This window comes from Xyrauchen texanus, chromosome 22 (assembly GCF_025860055.1).
Source record: "Xyrauchen texanus isolate HMW12.3.18 chromosome 22, RBS_HiC_50CHRs, whole genome shotgun sequence".
NCBI lineage: Eukaryota > Metazoa > Chordata > Actinopteri > Cypriniformes > Catostomidae > Xyrauchen > Xyrauchen texanus.
The window spans coordinates 30,941,749-30,961,222 of NC_068297.1; the positions used below are offsets into that span (position 1 = coordinate 30,941,749).

General features: G+C 41.3%; 1 protein-coding gene across 3 annotated transcripts in view; it reads right to left on the minus strand.

The window, feature by feature from the left end:
• The window catches only part of LOC127662835 (uncharacterized), a 59,191-nt gene extending 40,286 nt beyond the window's left edge, over positions 1–18,905 (minus strand). For all 3 annotated transcript variants that reach the window (XM_052154200.1, XM_052154199.1, XM_052154201.1), the window contains exons 1-3: positions 18,542–18,905; positions 9,439–9,469; positions 4,058–4,144 (exon numbers count right to left, since the gene is read on the minus strand). In XM_052154200.1, coding sequence (XP_052010160.1) covers positions 4,058–4,144; positions 9,439–9,469; positions 18,542–18,694 — 271 coding nt within the window. In that variant the 5' untranslated portion in view covers positions 18,695–18,905. The remainder of the gene's footprint in view (positions 1–4,057; positions 4,145–9,438; positions 9,470–18,541) is intronic.
• Positions 18,906–19,474: the final 569 nt, after the last annotated feature.

Below are 19,474 nucleotides of genomic sequence, written 5' to 3' on the forward strand. Positions count from 1 at the left end.
GTTAAGTTCTTTTGGAAAAGATGTGTTTTGAGTTGGGAAGGTCATTCCACCAACGTGGTATGATGAAACTGAAAGTCCGGGAAAGTGTTTTGGTGCCTCTTTGTTTTGGTATGACAAGGCGACGTTCCTTAGCTGACCGCAGGCTTCTGGTGGGAACGTAGCTCTGCATAAATGTTTTTAGGTATGCTGGAGCAGACCCAGTGATTGTTTTGTATGCCAGCATCAGGGCCTTGAATTTAGTACGTGCATGAACCGGTAGCCAGTGGAGAGAGACAAAGAGTGGTGTAACATGTGCTCTCTTAGGTTCATTAAAGACCAGATGTGCTGCTGCATTCTGAATCATTTGGAGAGGTCTAATAGCACATGCAGGAAGGCCTGCAATGAGAGTGTTACAGTAGTCCAGTCTAGTTATGACAAGTGACTGAACAAGCAGTTGTGGCATGTACAGAGAGGAAGGGTCTTATCTTCCTGATATTGTAGAGTGTAAATCTACATGATCTTGCAGTCTTTGAGATGTGGTCTGTGAAATTTAGCTCATCATCAATGGTTACACCTAGATTTCTGACCGTTTTGGATGGCGAAACTGTAGTTGGACCCAGCTGCACGGTGATGTTGTGTTCAACAGAGTTCGGTCTTGGCTGGGTTGAGTTGCAGGTGGTGTTCCTTCATCCAGGTTGAGATGTCAGCGATTTGAGCGGTCACTGTGGTGTCGTTGGGATGGAAAGACAAGTAGAGTTGCGTGTCATCAGCGTAGCAGTGGTAAGAGAAACCATGTGATTGGATGATGTGATGTTGTGTATATGGAGAAGAGAAGTGGCCCAAGCACTGATCCCTGAGGTACCCCAGTAAGTAACTGATGTGGCTTGGATACCTCCCCTCTCCAGGCAACCTAGGAGAGATAGGAGTTGAACCAGCCAAGCACAGTTCCAGTGATACCCAGTTTAGAGAGGGTGGAGAGTAGGATCTGATGGTTGACTGTGTCAAAGGCAGCAAAAAGGTCCAGCAGAATCAGAATGGATGATCTGGATTCAGCTTTCGCCTGTCTCAGTGACTCTGTGACAGACAGCAGGGCAGTCTCAGTGGGGTGTCCACTTTTGGAGCCTGACTGATTGTCATCCAGCAGCTTGTTCAGTGAGAGATCTGACTGAAAACTGCCTTTTTAAGTGTTTTTGGGATGAGAGAGACTGGTCTGTAGTGTTATATCTGTGTGGGGTTAAGTGCAGGTTTTTTCAGCAGTGGGGTTACTTGAGCCTGCTTAAATGTAGTGGGAAAAGTGCCTGCAAGAAGAGATATGTTAATTATGTGTGTTCCTTGTTCCTCTGTCTAGGGTAACCAGAAGGATTCTGACAACTTTTTTGGGGCATTGGGGAAGGGTACGTAAAATACCTGCCCGCTCCTGTGTCTCATAGTATTTCCTCGCCTTTATACCCGTATGTCCGAGGGCGGGGTATGCAAATACTATCTGCCAACTTCTCATTGGCCTTTTTTCATAGATCAGAGGCATATTCGGCACTCAAGAGAGACCCCTAGTGTCGCTTCTCTGACACAACGTCTCGTTCCCTCCATCAGGGAACGGAGGTTACATCCGTAACCTAGACATTTCTGCTCTCAATAAAGCTAATTTGGTATCTTTGGAGTGCTGGGTTTTGGAAAGAGGGGGCGTAGCTAATTCAACAGCTCATGAAGGTAGACAGCACCTTTAAGTCTCTCAATTAATATGAGGCCAAAAGCTGCATGCATAATAAAAAAATAAAAAATAATAATGAGCAAAATTCTGTTTTAAATGGTTTGAGAGTATATAGCCTGCAGAAACTATTTCATGTCAACTACTAATACATTCCACACAATTCAGATGATAATGTCTTTTGATGAATTCTTTTGAAATAATTTGTCCAATATAAGATGACTTAGCCATCCAAGGGTTCAAAGCAACTTTGTTAATCCATGAAAATGTCCAGCAAATGTCTCAGCAGTGGTGGACAGTAACGAAGTAAATGTAATTCGTTACTGTACTAAAGTAGCTTTTTTTGCGTATCTGTACTTTATTGAAGTATTTAAATTTGGGGAGAATTTTACTTTAACTCCACTACATTTCAAAGTCAAATATCTTACTTTTTACTCTACTACATTTTCAAAATCAGTCGTTCCTTTTTATTTATGAGTGGATAAAAACGTAACTGGTCAAACGAGCCACCAATCACAGTCCAGCGCGCGTTCTTTGTTTTGAACTTGCCTTGGCGGCATCTACTAAGCGCGAACCAGGGGTGCGTTTCCCAAAAGCATCGTTAGCCAACTATGGTCGTAAGTTCCGTCGTTATCATCATAGTTCAACGAGTCGGTGTTTCCCGAAACCATCGTTCCAACGAACATTTGCAAACAGCATTGCAGAGTTGTGTGGTTGGAACGACAGCTCTCGACCTGTGGTTAAAAGCAGAGTTTCTTGTTATTATAACATGTGGGCTTAATGAATTATTATCTTGAGCCAAATAAGCAAGATGCCATTCAGTACAATCAGTATCTTTTATTTAGAAGACATACAAATGTCCTTTATGTCTTTTAGTTTGTCAATAGATTTAAAGCACCGTTTTTGAAGAGTGCGCATGTGTGAACGTGCTCTAGTGCGTAAGAACGAGCCTATAATTGAATCTGGAAATAAAGCAAATAACTGAGAAAAATATGAGATGTCCTCAGATGACATGTCCGTAATTTATAGCAAAACATCTAGCATTAATTCCATCGCAAACAAATTCATTAAAAGTAGTTTTTACTTCACCCCATGTGTGACATCATTAACCAACGTGGTTGAACAACCAATTTGCGACAATACGGTTTCGGGAAACAGTCGTGACTAGCAAGTTGATTTCTTCAACAGTGCATCGTACTACGGTAGTGGAACAGCAAGTTACGTCGTTGTATGGGAAACGCACCCCAGAGCCGTTAAATATGAGAGTTGCGAACATAGACGGTTGCGACAGGGATCTCACAGCCGCGCGGTCACGTGATTCGTGTAGCTCTCAGTAGTTCCAAACAAATTGCGTTGCCAATGATTTTAAGCGGGGCAGAGAGCAGCAGCTATTATTGCAGCAATTATCGGTAAATATTGACGCATAATGTACATTGCTTATTATGTTGACACTAAAATGACTTGCATATAATAGCATTTTTTTCTGGGGAGTAGCAGAAACACTGCATTAATACGTTTTTGTGTTTAATTTTGGAGGAAATTGGCTGCTCCCATAACATAGAGTATATATATATATATATATATATATATATATATAATATTTATATATATTCTATGTATGTGTGTGCTGTAGCGTGTGTATATATATATATATATATATATATATATATATATATATATATATATATATATGTATGTGTGTATATATATATATATATATATATATATATATATATATATATATATATATATTTAATGGCGTTGTGCAGGTTTATGTGAATGTATCATAACATTAGGATGTTAATAATTATGACCATAGACACTCGAGAAAAATATATACAGTAAATACTGTAAATGTATTATACCTTATGGGAACAGTCCCCTTCCCTCCAAAATTAAACACACAAAAAATTTATTCAATTCAAATATATATATATATATATAGATACATCTGACTAATTAATGTCATTTTATTAATAGATTGGTGTGCCAAGAGTGACATTAGTCTTCATGTAGACTGAGTTAAGCAAGAGTCTTGTGACAAATTATAATAGGACATTATGGCCATAAAAAATCATAGTACTTGGATACTTAAGTACATTTGAAGGCAAATACTTTTGTACTTTTACTCAAGTGAATGTTTAAAGGCAGCACTTCTACTTTTACTTGAGTAATATTTTACCTTGAGTATCTTTACTTTAACTCAAGTACATGGTATGTGTACTTTGTCCACCACTGTGTCTCGGACATCCACAGAAAGCTTTTAAAATTATTTTACATAGTTTTTAATACACTATAATCAAACAGACGCATGTTCACTCCACAGCACCATAAAAAGAAGCATTTTAGTAAAGCCATAGAAAATGGACCTGCCTGTGCTCCCTTGCAGTGAGGTAAGCTCGATCAATGCCACTTCATAGAACATCTTCTCCGCCTGGATGAACTGCAAAGCTTTCCCATCTGATTTGATATGGGTTAAGGATTAGACATGCTTGTCACCAGGAATAGCTTCTTGTTGTTGATGCACACAACATCCAGTAACTCAGGCTCAGTGAAATTCTTATTTGTTCAGCTGCTAAATTTCACCAAAGATAATAGAAAATAAGATAATCAAGGTGTTGATTAAACAGAAAACAAGTGTGAAATACAAATCCATATTCTAGCTCAAGACCTCTGTGCTGTTTTGATTGGCTGGTATTTGTGTCACCCTCTCTATTTATCTCTATAGAAAGACACAAAGTTTGTGGCGGTGCTATAAATAGACTTTGATTGTTCAGAGTTTTTTCAAAGGCATGCTGGAGGGAAAACATTTTCAGCTTTTAACAAGTGTCATTGACCAGAAAGGAAAATGTTCTTAAAATAGACATGAATGACCTACATAATTGCAGGATATGTTATTTTCACATGCAGGAATTGCAGATATTTCTATTTTGGTAACACAAAGTACAGCTGGAACGCTTGTTAGAATTGTGTCAATTTGCTTTGACTGCTAAATACATTGAGAAAGAAGATCAAACAAGTGCTTTTACAAGACTTTTAGATTGTCTGAAGAAAATGCAAAATGATCACACAGGAAATTGGAGTGTTAGTTAAAGAAAATAATTTCCACCCACATTTGGACCCGATGTGCTGAATTCCCAACCAATTTCCACCCTTTCGGTGGAAACCAACAATAGTCATACCTCAAAAATTGTCCAAGCTGTGCCTTTGACGGCATATCCATTTTGATCTCTGGTGGGCAAAATATTATATTTGCAAAAAAGTATGATTTAGATGTTGAATTTTCACTCTAAATTTAAGTTTTTATCTCACTGATGTTTAGATTTGGGGTTTGGTTTAGATGGTAGGGTTTTGATAAAATATGCATCCCTGTTGACTGTACAATTCACCTTTGGCACAACTCAGTTGGAGCTCACATATGTACATATATTCAACACGTCAAGCTTTGGCCACTGGGGGCAGTAGTTTGAATTCCAGTAAGCGCAGACCAATTTCAGCAGCAGAATTTTCAACCTACTGTCGCCAAATTCACAATGCAATCAGTCTGGTTTATTATGATAAAACACTGTTTTTTGTCAGTGGCTTACATTTTTTTTTTACTTTTGTGTTTCTCATTGAAGGCAGTGCGAAGTTATGTTGTCCCTTTTTCAGAATGCTAATTTCATGGAAGGAGCATCATATTCCCATGTGTCCCAGGCATATATTTTGATCCCAGCTGGGTGAGGAACATCTGAAAATGCTGACTAATGTGATGCTAACTTAGTTGCATGTGATGCTAACTAAGACAGTCTGTATTGATTTTGTAATATTATTTGCCTTTCATTTGGCATTTCCTTTCTCTTCATACTCAGCTTTATTAAAAGTTGGCAGAGGCTAAGTGAAAATACCAACAAAAAGCATCACACATAAAAGAGCCACACCGCCAGCAGACGAGAGAGAGAGAGAGTCTGAATTTGAAGCTTATTATTAATCTAAAAAGTTAGTGTGAAGCTGAAATCTATTGAGAATCTGAAGTTTATTGTTAAGTTACTGTGAAGCTGAAGTTTTGAGAAGCTGGCCTATTGTGGTGCCCAATCAAGACAAGCCTTATAAAAGCCTACTCACCTGAGTGAAGGAACCTGATTCCCCGTGTCCTCCTTTAAGTATCTCCACACTATAATATTACTACTGTATGTACAGAGGACGACAACCTTTTTGACATGGAATGCCATTTTTAATTTTCCTGGTTAATGGCTGTGCCGACATCCACCCACACCCCAATCTTAAATATTTCTTAAATTATGACATACATTTTTCAAAATCACACAGTGGGGAAGTCACTAGTTCCCAAGCATTAGCGAGAGAGGAGCAGGCTATTTTATAAAAAAAAATTTGCACCTGACCTGCTTTCCAATCTTGATGTAATTCTGTTCTGCATTTTTACATCTTGATGTAATCCTTCCTGATGATGGCGCAGCATGTTTTCATCAGCTGAATGGGAGACTAAACACTATTAAAGTGTGACGAGACTCACGCTGCGCATGCAAATTGATTAACTTTTTAGCCCTTTTCGGTGAATCGCACCTGCAAAATCCTAAACAAATTATTTACAGGTTTCATTTATATTTTGAAAAGTAATTTTGGTGTGACCATGGTTTAAAGAGGGTGTACCAGTATACTGGGTTGCAAATCTCAAGGATTAATGTGGTGTTTCCCTTATTACATCACGTATTGTTCTGAAAACAAAAAGAAACAAATGAAACACGGAATGTAGGCTGTCATCCGCGCAGCCTGACTGAAGCAAAAGGGGTGCGTTTACTCGCGCGATTAACCAAACATTAAGCACGAATGGCTTTCACGCGCTGCACGAGTCAGTTGGGTATACTGCAGTCTCATCACATTTACATTTTTTTTTTATTTATTGGTTGCTCCCTGCCCTCCCTTCAAGAACTGTACACTTCCAGAGTGAGGAAAATGGCTGGAAATATCACTCTGGACCCCACTCACCCAGCCCATTACCTTTTAAACTGCTGCCTTCTGGCCGACGCTTCAGAGCTCTGAGCATCAGAACCGTCAGACACAAGAACAGTTTTTCCCCTCAGGCTATCCATCTCATGAAAAGTTAAAACTGCCCCATTGTGCAATAAGTATGTGCAATACACAGCTAAGTCTATTTATATTTATCCAACATACCGTACCTCTTCTGCATTACATTCCCTTGCATCTGTATTTAGCAGATTTGTATTTGTATATTGTACATAACAATGCCATTTCTTCAGAGTTAATGTTCCATAAAATTGAAAATAGAAATGAGTAACCTGTGTCATGTATATTTTTATATTATCCAGTATAAAAAGATAACAAAACATTGTTCATAACATAAACTATGTACAATCCAACTAAGTTTGTCAACCAGAAAGTGGCAGGTTATCAAACTTTAGACTTTTGATCTTAATTTTGAACACATACTGTATCTATTACTGATTAAAAAAAAAAGAATCATAATGAAATAAATCTTTTTGTGAAATATCATGCTTGCAAAGTGTGCTTGTGCAATCTTTCTTTTAAATAAATGCCATAATATATATATATATATATATATATATATATATATATATATATATATATATATATATATATATATATATATAATCATATGCAATGACATTCATACAGTGTCCAAATACTTTTTAAGGACATTGAACATGACTGAAGCTTATCTTTGGCATGATACGAGCTGAAAACTAGGCATCCCCACTCTGGGTTTATGTTTGGCAGTTATGCAGCTTTAAATCTCACAGATGCCTTACATCAATTTTAAAGAGATGCATCTAAAAATAAAACTTAGTTGTATATACCGGCTTTGAAAAGACAGTGTGCTTCTAAATTATTGCATGTTTATAGGCTTTAATTATAGCATATAGCCTACAGTAGTATATGCATTACAATTCACTTCAACAGCTCCGGTGTATCAGAAGAAATATGGACGAAGTGCTTTTCATCAACAAATGAATATCTGAATATGTTTAATATTAGTGGATTCCTCCTAAATAGCATGTTTATTTTCAGCCATCTGAGTAGCATGACTGTGGAAGTGATTTTTAGGAGATTCTTTTTCAATGATCTTGTCAGCTCATAGGAGTGTCAGTTAAAGCCATAGTATCTCCCACAAGTGTATATTCAGGAAATGTGTGAAGGGTGAAAGTTTTGAGGCTGTGATGCAATACACTGCAATCAAACTTATATAATGGTGATGGGGGCGTGGTCGTGTGTCTGTCTGCAGGAGAGAGAGAGAGAGCGGTAAGGCTCGTAAACTGGTTGTCATTATATCTAACAGCTGTTTCTTGTTGTAGTGATGGCGGAGGTTTTTGTTTAGGTTTTATGAACGACACTGAAGAGTAATACAAATATTCACATTGACAGTTCGCTGCCTCCTGACTCCTTCATTGCCAAGACAACGAACCTTAAACACACACACGTTCTGGTGATTCCAGTTTTGCTATTTCACATTCTAAAATGATATAGAATGTGGGTATGGGCAGTCTGAGCCTCAGAAGGCATGTTCAGTCTCCCACCGACTGCCTAGAGGTTGTGTCCCGACTGTTTTGCACACAAAAATGACAAAACCTTGCATTTCATCAGCTCCAATATGGTTTTCCAACTGCTACACAAATTCTGGGTGTTGATAAGAGATGAGTTTTTAATGGTCCACCTGTAAACCAAGTCATATTTTCAATGTTTATAACGTCAAAGTTCCAGCTGTAACAATGAGTCCTCTTGAGGAATAATTGTTTTGTGCAATAGCTCACAGAGACTGCTAAGTGGGCAGTTCTTGGCCAAAATAAGCTACAAAGTAGACCAGACTTTAATGCTGATAGTCAAAAGTCTTGCTAAGTAACAAAGATATGGGTGACCATCACACTAATTCAACATTCTGACTTATGTGTATAAGCACTGGTCATGAATACAACATACACAAAAAACTAAAAACAATCTTCAGTTGAAACCAACAAGAGCTTTAGTTTACATGATTCATTCACATTGAAATCACCTATTCCCAAATCCCCTGGCATGCATTTGATGTAATTAATTTGCTTATTCAATTAAATGATACAATCTGTGCCCATTACTTCTCTTTAATATAAGTACAATGAAATCACATTTGTAAGTCTAATCACTATTTCCTTGCACATTATCAAAGCAAATATGTTTAAACCAATTCACGTGTAGATGGCTTTTAATTGGAAAAAAGGTCACAACTGATGTTGGCTAATGAATTAGGTTGTGCAAATGACCTTGATTTGTACAGAGCTAAAACAAACAATCTTGAACCTGTTTAATCTCTATGCCTTTGTAATTGAGAGGCCTGTGGTTTAAAGGGAAATGTATGTCATGTAACACTAGCCTTGTTGTTTACTGCGGCCTATAGATGAATAATGTCAGTGGGGCACCAACTTAGTCTATGCAGGTTAATTAGCTGTGATTCTCTTTACGGTCACATACCATAAGCGCCGAAAAATCATTTTTGGGGAAGACCACACTGAAAAAGCTCCAGTTTTAAGGGCCCTACGATGACAAAACTGCTCAATTGTTTGTGAGCATAAAGTTTAAAACCAAACAGCTTATTCACTAAATGTTTATATATATATATATATATATATATATATATATATATATATATATACACACACACACATATATGAATGTGTGTGTGTGTGTGTATACTGTATATGTTCATTACACAAAGTGAAGCAAATGTTTATTGAAAAGGATACAGTTCTTCTCATCAATGTAGAGTTCAGCAATCTGTATGGAAGAAAAAAAAAGTACATGCAACTTGTCTGAAAAATACAAATCTAAATTGCTTCACAGAATAAAAGAGAACATTTCATTAAAACATGTCCAGGTAAAATTTTACTCAACATTTAATGGTCAAATAAAAAAGGTTCTGCATACAGTTGTAGCTTACAAGTTAATATTAAATATCTGCAACCCCAAATGTAACGTTTGGCAGGAGGAGGCAGACGAGGAGTGAGGATCTACACGCGGGATTTATTAATCAACAGTGGAAACAAGATAAACAGGAACAAACGAAACATCCACAATGGGAAAACCGAAACTAAAACATGAAAACATCAGGGGCACACGAACAGGATGGATACAAGGCAAGACAGGCAAGACATGTACTTCTCAACATGTGCGAACAATGAACGACCAGGGAATGGAAGAACAGCGGGGTTTAACTACACAGACATGATGATGACAAAACGACAATCAGGTGAGCACAATAACACAGTGACGAGGGCCGGGAATCATGGTGATTGAAGTCCGTGACGGCGACACAAGAAACACGGGGCAGACAACCAGGGATCGTAACACCAAAATTGCAGATATTTAAAATTAAAATAATAAAAATGAATTGTATTAACGTAAATTAAACGAAATCTATTTTTAGGAAAATTAAGATTTCTGCTATTAGGCATACCTCGTCTTGTTCTCACTGTTACCCTTTGGTTGTCATTTTTGTCACTTTTGTAATTCCGTAGTTTTCACTTTTGTCCCTTGTTTAGCTCCACAGTCTCCCTGTTAGCGTTCGTGTTCTCTGTTCATTGTTTTCACCTGCCCTCGTTAATTTTCCATTGGTTTCTGTTAATCCCCTTGTTATCTTGTTTGAGTTCTGTTTGTTCATTGGCCCCTTTGTCCTTTGTCCATGTATTTAAACCCTGTCTGTTTGTTCAGTCGCTGTCTATCGTTGAATGTTGTTAGCCTGGTGTGTGTTCCCTGCCCGTTTTCCTCAGTCTTGTGTTTATTTCCCCATTGAGGGTTTTCCTTTGTGTTTGTTCATTTATCTGGTCCAATAAAGTAAGTTTTGCATTTAGACCCGCTCTCCTCATCTGCCTTCGCTGCCTCCGTTCGGTAACAGAACGATAGACCACCAAATATGGATCTAGCAGCTTACTTTATGGAACTGACCCAGGCGGAGTTGACCATCCACGAGTACTCCCACTTTTTTTCCGCTGTTGCCATCCACACCGGCTTCGACGACACATCCCTGAAGACCATCTACCAGCTCGGGCTACCAACATACCAGCTGAGGGAATTGCCGAACTCTGGAGACCTCACGTGGAGGGAATATGTGAGTCTAGTCTTGGGGGAACTCGCTGCCGGGGAACGACCTCTCTCGATCCCGGTTTCCGCCTCTGGGCTTTCCGTGCCTGCCATGGCCAACGAGGCAGCGTTGCCAGCTTTGTCCGCCTGGCGGAGGAGGAGAAGAGGAAAGGCTTCTGCTCCCCAGTCTCCGCCTGCCACGGTCAGCGAGCCAGAGCCCACGCCTGCCACGGCCAGCGAGCCAGAGCCCACGCCTGCCACGGCCAGCGAGCCGTTAGCCCCCGATGTCAGTGAGCCAGCGCCTGTCGCCTCAGCCATCAGCGAGCCAGCGCCTGTAGCCTCCGATGTCAGCGAGCCAGCGCCTGTAGCCTCGACCGCCCCTGAGCCAGCGCCTGTAGCCTCGACCATCCCTGAGCCAGCGCCTGTGGTCTTGTCCGTCCCAGTGCCAGTAGCCATGACCGTCCAAGAGCCAGCGCCAGTAGCCATGACCGTCCAAGAGCCAGCGCCAGTAGCCATGACCGTCCAAGAGCCAGCACCCCTCGAGCCTCCCAGGGCTCCTCCTTCCGAGCTTTCCAGAGCTCCGCCTTCCGAGCTTCCTGAGCTTTCCAGAGCTCCGCCTCCCGGGCTTTCCGGAGCTCCGCCTCCCGGGCTTTCCGGAGCTCCGCCTCCGAGCTTTCCGGAGCTCCGCCTTCCGAGCTTTCCGGAGCTCCGCCTTCCGAATTTCCCAGAACTCTGCCTTCCGAGCTTTCCGAGCTTTCCAGAGCTCCGCCCTCCGAGCTTCCCAGATCTCCACCTCTCGGGCCTCTCGAGCCTTCCAGGACTCCGCCCCTCAAGCCTCTCGAGCATTCCACGGCCCTTCTCCCCGAGCCTTCCAGGACTCCGCCCCTCCAGCCTCTCGAGCCCCTCGAGCCGTCCAGGGCTCCGCCCCTCAAGCCTCTCGAGCCTTCCACGGCCCTTCTCCCCGAGCCTCCTATGACTCTGCTCCCCGAGGCTCCAGAGCTTTCTAGGGCTCCACCTCTCGAGCATCCTCCGGCTCCACCTCCAGAGCCTCCTACGGCTCCGCCTCCCGAGCCTCCTACGGCTCTGCCTCCCGAGCCTCCTACGGCTCCACCTCCCGAGCCTCCTACGGCTCCACCTCCCGAGCACTCTAGGACTCTGCTCCTCAAGTCTCTCGAGCCTCCCAGGGCTCCGGCCCTCAAGCCTCTCGAGCCTTCCTGGGCTCCGCTTCCCGAGCCTCCTACGGCTCCGCCTCCAGAGCCTTCCAGGCCTCCGCCTCCAGAGCCTCCTATGGCGCCACCTCCATTGGCCCTGCCGCCAGAGCCTTCCAGGTCTCCACCTCTAGGGCCTCCTCCCAGGCTCCCTGACCCTGTTCCTGACCTGTGGCCTCCTCCCAGGCCTCCTGACCTGGCCCCTGTCCTGTGGCCTCCTCCCAGGGCCCCTGACCCTGTTCCTGACCTGTGGCCTCCTCCCAGGCCTCCTGACCCGGCCCCTGTCCTGTGGCCTCCTCCCAGGCCCCCTGACCCAGTCCCTGTCCTGTGGCCTCCTCCCAGGCCTCCTGACCCTGTTCCCATCCTGTGGCCTCCCCCCAGGCCTCCTGACCCAGTCCCTGTCCTGTGGCCTCCTCCCAGGCCTCCTGACCCTGTTCCCATCCTGTGGCCTCCTCCCGGGCCTCCTGAACCTGCCCCTGTCTGGTGGCCTCCTCCCAGGGCCCCTGACCCTGTTCCTGCCTGCCCTGTGTGCCCCCTTGGACTTCCTGCCTGCTTGAGTTCTGTTTGTTCATTGGCCCCTTTGTCCTTTGTCCATGTATTTAAACCCTGTCTGTTTGTTCAGTCGCTGTCTATCGTTGAATATTGTTAGCCTGATGTGTGTTCCCTGCCCGTTTTCCTCAGTCTTGTGTTTATTTCCCCATTGAGGGTTTTCCTTTGTGTTTGTTCATTTATCTGGTCCAATAAAGTAAGTTTTGCATTTAGACCCGCTCTCCTCGTCTGCCTTCGCTGCCTCCGTTCGTAACATCTGCATTTTGACATCATTTTCATAACAATTACTGTAAGCACATTTCCCCCATAAATTCTCATTGTTTTGGTTATTTCTTCCTAATAATTTCACATTATTCTCAAATGGTTATTATCAATAGATTCTCATAACTCAATTGTAAATAATTCTATAGTAAAATATATTGTAAAATTCTATAACACTTTTCATTTTAAATCAATTTGTACAACAAATACTACTATGATTTTTGAATGTGATTATTAATAATATCATCATTACAGCAACACAACTGTGTGTGTGTGTGTGTGTGTGTGTGTGTGTGTGTGATTTATTTATTTGTGGAATTTATTTGCTGATTTGTTATTGTTAAAATACTGTCACAATGCAAAACAATTGTGATGATCCGAAAAAAAAGGCTTTATTTTCTTTGTACTAATTATTTATTTGTTCTCTCTTTTGATCTGGTTGTCAAATATGATCAATGCATATTCATGGAAGGTTTTATGAGATTCACCCCAAAAACGTAATTTATAAAAAAGTAATTACTAGTAAATATTTGTGATGAATATTAGCTCACTTTAAATATTTATTTCCACTGTTAATGTCAAAAGCAACTCTGTCTGGTCAATATCATGCCTTACATTCCAGGACTCTTGTGTAAGAGCCACTGTTTATATTCTGGACATTTCCTGGGACACCTGAGATGGTTTAACAGAGCCTCTGTGAGAAAAACAGAGTGAGTAATCTGGGCAGAAGGTTTTTTTCTGACTGTCTGTCATCAAATCGAGTCCATGATTATACAGGTAGAGGTGGCATTAATTGAAGAACGGGTAAGAGAAGGCAAGTTGTGTGCGGGGCCAATGTTATAAGATGAATTCATCTGAAGTCAAGTCAAGAAATTTTTATTTGTATTGCGAACACACATAGTTTCAAGCTTTACAGAAGATCAGGCAAGATCATGAATATAATGTCTTTGAGTCATCATTGTGTAATTAGTTAAAATATGATTGTGAATTGTGTTTAAATATAAGCAATTCAATAATAATTGTATTTATAACCCCAGTGAGCAAGCCAAAGGCGACTATGGCAAGGAACACAAAACTCCGTAAGATGTTGGTTAATAGAGAAAATAACCTTGGGAGAAACCAGACTCACTGTGGGGGCCAGTTCCCCTCTGGAAGTTGGAAACCTAATGAGTACAGATCTCTGGCATTGGCATAGCTTGCAACAATATAGTAAACAAAAGCTTGCTGAAGACTAGAAGAAAACACATCATCTCACGTACATATCCTGCTGCGCACAATAACCAATGTGCTAATCTGTCTTTACACACTCTCTTTGCAAATGAGCAGATGTGTGTGTGTCTGTGTGTGTGATCTGTACGCTGACATAGGAATCTAAATACTGTCACTGTAAAGTAGAGCATAAATGATTGAGAAAGCATTTAACAATGTTAATATTCATTGACTGAAGCAGACTGTTTTTTAGGTTAGTGTGTCATCACATTCTTAAGAATCTGCATGCATGACTAGGAGAAGAATGTTTGCATAGAACTCTCAACTTTATGTGCATGAAAGTGTGCATTAGCCTACATATTTGCAAATGTGTTAAAACTACATGCATAACACTGTGCATGCATATTGATCAGATGTAAAACCAAATAATTTTAGTTGAAAATTTAGAGCTCTTTTTTTGTGAACACGCTAGGCACAGAATTATACGCAATGACCGTGCTTATCCAATTTTCGTGAGAGTGCTAATTCGAAGTGCAATTTCCGAAGCGCAAGTGGCTATGGATGGAAGTGTTTGAGCTATCCGTGGGTGTATGCGCACAAACTCTGAGTGTATTGTATGTTAATAAAGTGGCGCAATTAGCTATTTTCCTGAGAAGTAAGTCATTGCACAAAGATGTTTGATAACCTCATTTATTCTTAGCGCAAGTCTAAATTTAATTAATGCATTTGAAGTTTGGGGATTCCACCAGCATATGATGTCACATAGCAATCGATCACTTGTAATACTAGCCATATGTGTGTCAGTAGATCAGTATGGTTAATAATTATAATGATTATTATACAACCCCAATTCCCAAAAATTTGAGACAGCAAGAAAAATTTTAATAAAAACAAAAGAGAGTGATTTGTAAATTATATTCACCCTTTGCTATATTAAAAGTAGTATTATTAATGTAGTCATTTCAAATCAGATGATTGCAACACACTCCAAAAAAGTTGAGACAGGGGCAATTTTAGACTAATAACAATTTGACGAGTTAAAAATAACAATGTGAAAAGGCAATGTGAAACAGGAGATGTTAAACGGGTGAGGCAATTGTGTCATAGTATATAAGGAGCCTCCAAAAACAGCCTAGCCCTTCAAGAGCAAGGATCATTCAAGACTTGTCAATTTTCATACAGATGCTTCAGAAAATAATCCATCACTTTGAGAACAATGTTTAACAAAGACAAATTGGAAGGATTTGGGGAATTCCACCATCTACAGTGCACAATATACTTAAAAGATTCAAGGAATATGGTCTAATCTCAGTGCGTAAAGTTCTCAGATCCCTCAGACATCATTGTCTTAAAAAACAATCTGAAATGGATATCATGAACATGGGCTTGAGATTGGGTGTTCGGTGCCCTTTTCTGCATAACGTGGCGGCTCATTTTAGCATATCGAGGCCGACCCACCATCCGCTCGTTTCTCCCGATGGCCAGTCCGCCCCTGATCAGCCCCAAAGTACGTCGGCCTGCCGGGAAAATGTCCGGTATGCCAGATTACCAGTCCAGCCCTGCAGACATATATGTAAAATTTTGGAGCAGCATATACTGTCATCACGCACTGGCTTTTCCAGACACATCCCAACATATTCAGCTGGACTTCAAACTACACTGGTCGAATAAGCAGAGAGTGCAGGTGCTAGATTGGACTGCCTACAGTCCTGATCATCTCCAGATGAGAATGTGTTGTACATTATGAAGCACACAATAAGGCAACAAAGACCCCGTACAATTGTGCAGCTGAAGACTAGCAAAATGGATGAATGGGGAAAATTCCACTTTTTAAACTTAAACTTGTGTCTTCAGTGTGTAAATGCTTAATACATTTTATTAGAACAAATGGTGATGTTTCACAGAGGAAAACACTCGACTGTCCCAACTTTTTAGGAGTGTGTTGCAATCATCTGATTTGAAATTACTGTACATTAATAAAAAAAAACAATGAAATTCACAAGGTAAAAAAACACAATGTTTAGTTGTAGTGCTTTCAATATATCAAAGGATGAATATAATTTACAAATCACTCCTTTATTTGCATTTTCATTCTGTCCAAACCTTTTCAGAATTATGGATTTAATAATAATAATACGTTTATTTTGTAAAGCGCCTTTCCAAACCTCCAAAAATGTTCCTTAAAGGAATATACTGGGTTGAATACAAGTTAATCTCAATAGAAAGCATTTGTGGCACAATGTTGATTGCCACAAAAATGAACTTCGACTTCCTTTCTTTATAAAAATAAAAAAATAACATCTGGGTTACAATGAGGCACTCACAATGGAAGTGAATGGGACCAATCCGTGAGCATTAAAATACACACTATTTCAAAAGTATAACCACAAGATGTGACCAATATGCGTGTTAAATGATTTTATTAAGATAAAATCACTTACAAATCTTTTCTGTGTGAAGTTATATCTAATTTTACATCTGTGTTGCCATGGCAACATAACACTGTAAACCAAGGGTCTTCAACTGGGGATCCGTGATTGTGCCGCAGGGGGTCTGCAAATTACTGTTTGATCCACCACCGGCACTCGTAATAATTGAGAAACAGTACCGCAGCTCCATATACTCATATTACACAGTCTGTTTAGGCCACCAACTCCCTAGGGGGCACCAGAAACTTCAACGGCTGCCCTTACTCACACTTTATACGTTATTCAAGGACAAGTATTGTCGCGAAACACAAACGATTGCCTCGCGCAATCACATTATTCACATGGGTTTTTAGGCGGCATGTGGAAAGTGGAGCAGTGGTGGATCCAGCCTCGCTAGGAAGGGGGAGTTGCTACATAGCGGCCGGAGGGCAGCTGGGACTGCCTAGCAGGTCCACTCATAAGGGGACCGTACCGCGGATAATACACACAGGGGGAGTCCACGTAGGAGCACCTATTCCAGTACAGGGTAGATTAAGTAGAGGAGTACAAGGTCCGAGAACCAGGCCCGAGTAGGATCTTTGAGCGCCTAAGCCTGGTGGACTTGCAGGAGGGCCATGGCATGCAGGGCGGAAGGAGCATGTCTGGTGGTGCTGTAGGCTTTCGCAGTCAGCAAGAATGTTGTCCTACAGGCCTTGGAGGGGAGCACAGGGCGACCCCGCCAGGCGGTAGGGTTTCCGGGACACAGGTGGAGCGTAACAGCCCTATCCACCTGGGGAATCGCTGTGTACCCGTGGGCCGCTCCGCCATCAAGGGTAGTGAGAGCGGATGAGCGAGTGGCTTTATGACGAGTGGAGAGGGGTGCTCTTTCAAATAACTCTTCTTAGAGTTTCTCTGCGCTGTTGAAGCGCCCAGGGGCAACTGCACTGCCCTGCAAGGAAGGAGAAAATAGCCGCTGTAATGCGCCATCAATCCAACAGCATGCAGAGTGTCAAGAGGAAACACAGGAATAGGTGTGACTCCCAGCAGACTGCATGCACTACCATCGACTCTGAAGAAAATTTCTGAATGAACTCGACGTATTTCCTCGCCTTTATACCCGTTTTTCCAGGGGCGGGGTATGCAAATACTGTCTGCCAACTTCTCATTGGCCTTTTTTCATATATCAGAGGCATATTCAGCGCTCAAGAGAGACCCCTAGTGTCGCTTCGACACAACGTCGAAGTGAGCGACAGATGGGGAAATATAAGCTTCACATTTCTGCCTTTAAACCCTCCAAAATTGGCCCCATTCACTTCCATTTTAAGCGTGTCACTGTATCCCAGATTTTACTTTTTGTTTCAAAGAAAAGGAAGGACAAGTCAAAATATTATTATTATAATTTTTTTTTGGTGGTAAACATTGTCAAAAATGCTGATGATTGAACTTAATTTGTATTGAACTCTGAATATTCCTTTCAAATTAAAAAAATTCTGTCTAACTTTTGTGTCTATGGATGAAAGTCAGTGAAAGTTTTTAACAATTTGATGGTGAGTACTGTAAATAATAACAGAATTTTCATTATTGAAACTGTGCGTTACATATTTGTAAGTGGTGTAAGTGGAATGGGAGCGGCGTAGTGGGCTAAAGCACATAATTGGTAATCAGAAGGTTGCTGGTTTGATCCCCACAGCCACCACCATTGTGTCCTTGAGCAAGGCACTTAACTCCAGGTTGCTCTGGGGGATTGTCCCTGTAATAAGTGCACTGTAACTCGCTTTGGATAAAAGCGTCTGCGAAATGCATAAATGTTAAATGTAAGTCCATGCATGTTGGACAGATATGACATGTTCTTGGCATAAAACCAAAAAGTAACAAATGGTTTTGATCATGTATATCCCCAAATGTGAGAATGTGTGCATGAAACTCTTTATAATAATATATTTGTTCAGAACATAAGTTCTTTTCAAATATGCATGCAGGTGCCTGAGTGAGAAATCCACTCATCTATATTGTACATGCATATACACATGCTGATCAATTGTCAAATAGTTTGTCTAAAACTCCTAGGTAACAAATCATGCTGGCATAATCATTTCTTGCTTTATGATTACAGAGCTCCATCCTGCAGGGCTCACCTGATGAAGACAGTTAGGTAGTGAATGGAAGCTCTGCACATGTGTGAGTCCCAATAGGCAGCTTAGGAAGCAGTGCAGAGCAGCTTGGGAGTCCCCTTCTTGCTGGAGCTGCCTGCCTAGTTCAAATAAGCCCTCACGGCTGCCGTTTAGCATCCTGTACCTGGGATGGCCCGCCAGACCTGCCTTGTGTTCATGTGCCAGACAGCCACAGCACTTATGTCTCCCATCTGAGCTGCAGCACAGGCATGGAGGAACAGTCAGTCCAGAGGGATGGAGCACCACAGTGAGGCGCAGAGCACATAATGAGCACAGTCAGAGTGTGGAGAGAGATAAAGAGAGATCCGTCGCTGCAACATCTAAACAGGAAAAGATCACAGCTTCTCCTATTCCGTACTGTAAGAGTCAAGGGCAGGAGGCATGGGTGGGTGCGTGGGAGGGAGGAAGAGAGATTGTGGGGGGAGGAGAGGAGATGGCACTTCTTAGTGCCTGCCCACACTGCATTGCAAACAGCAGAGGAGGAAGTCAGGACTTCTGTTTGAGACAGTGCTTCCACCCAATTGTTTTGCTCCTCATTTACATTTGCACTAATTAAAACTCTTTAGTCCAGATTAAAAGGAAGTGGAATCTGTGGCTGCTGTTACTCTAACAGATTAAATATCTGTACGTGGAATTCAATTGAACTTGCTGATGATAGGCAACGATAATTTTAAGAAGTTTGTTAGATTAAAAAAATAAATAGATGTTCTGTTTTTTGGAAAAAGATTTTGTAGTGTAACTTTTGTGAATTTAAAAGGAACTGACAGAAGAAAACAAAATGAATAACCTTGGGACTAATTGTTTGAAAATAATAGCATGGTTATGAAAAGTGAAGTTAGTTCAGAGAAAAAAATCTAGCAGTATTAAATGTTGCATTACAAACGATGCATTAATAAA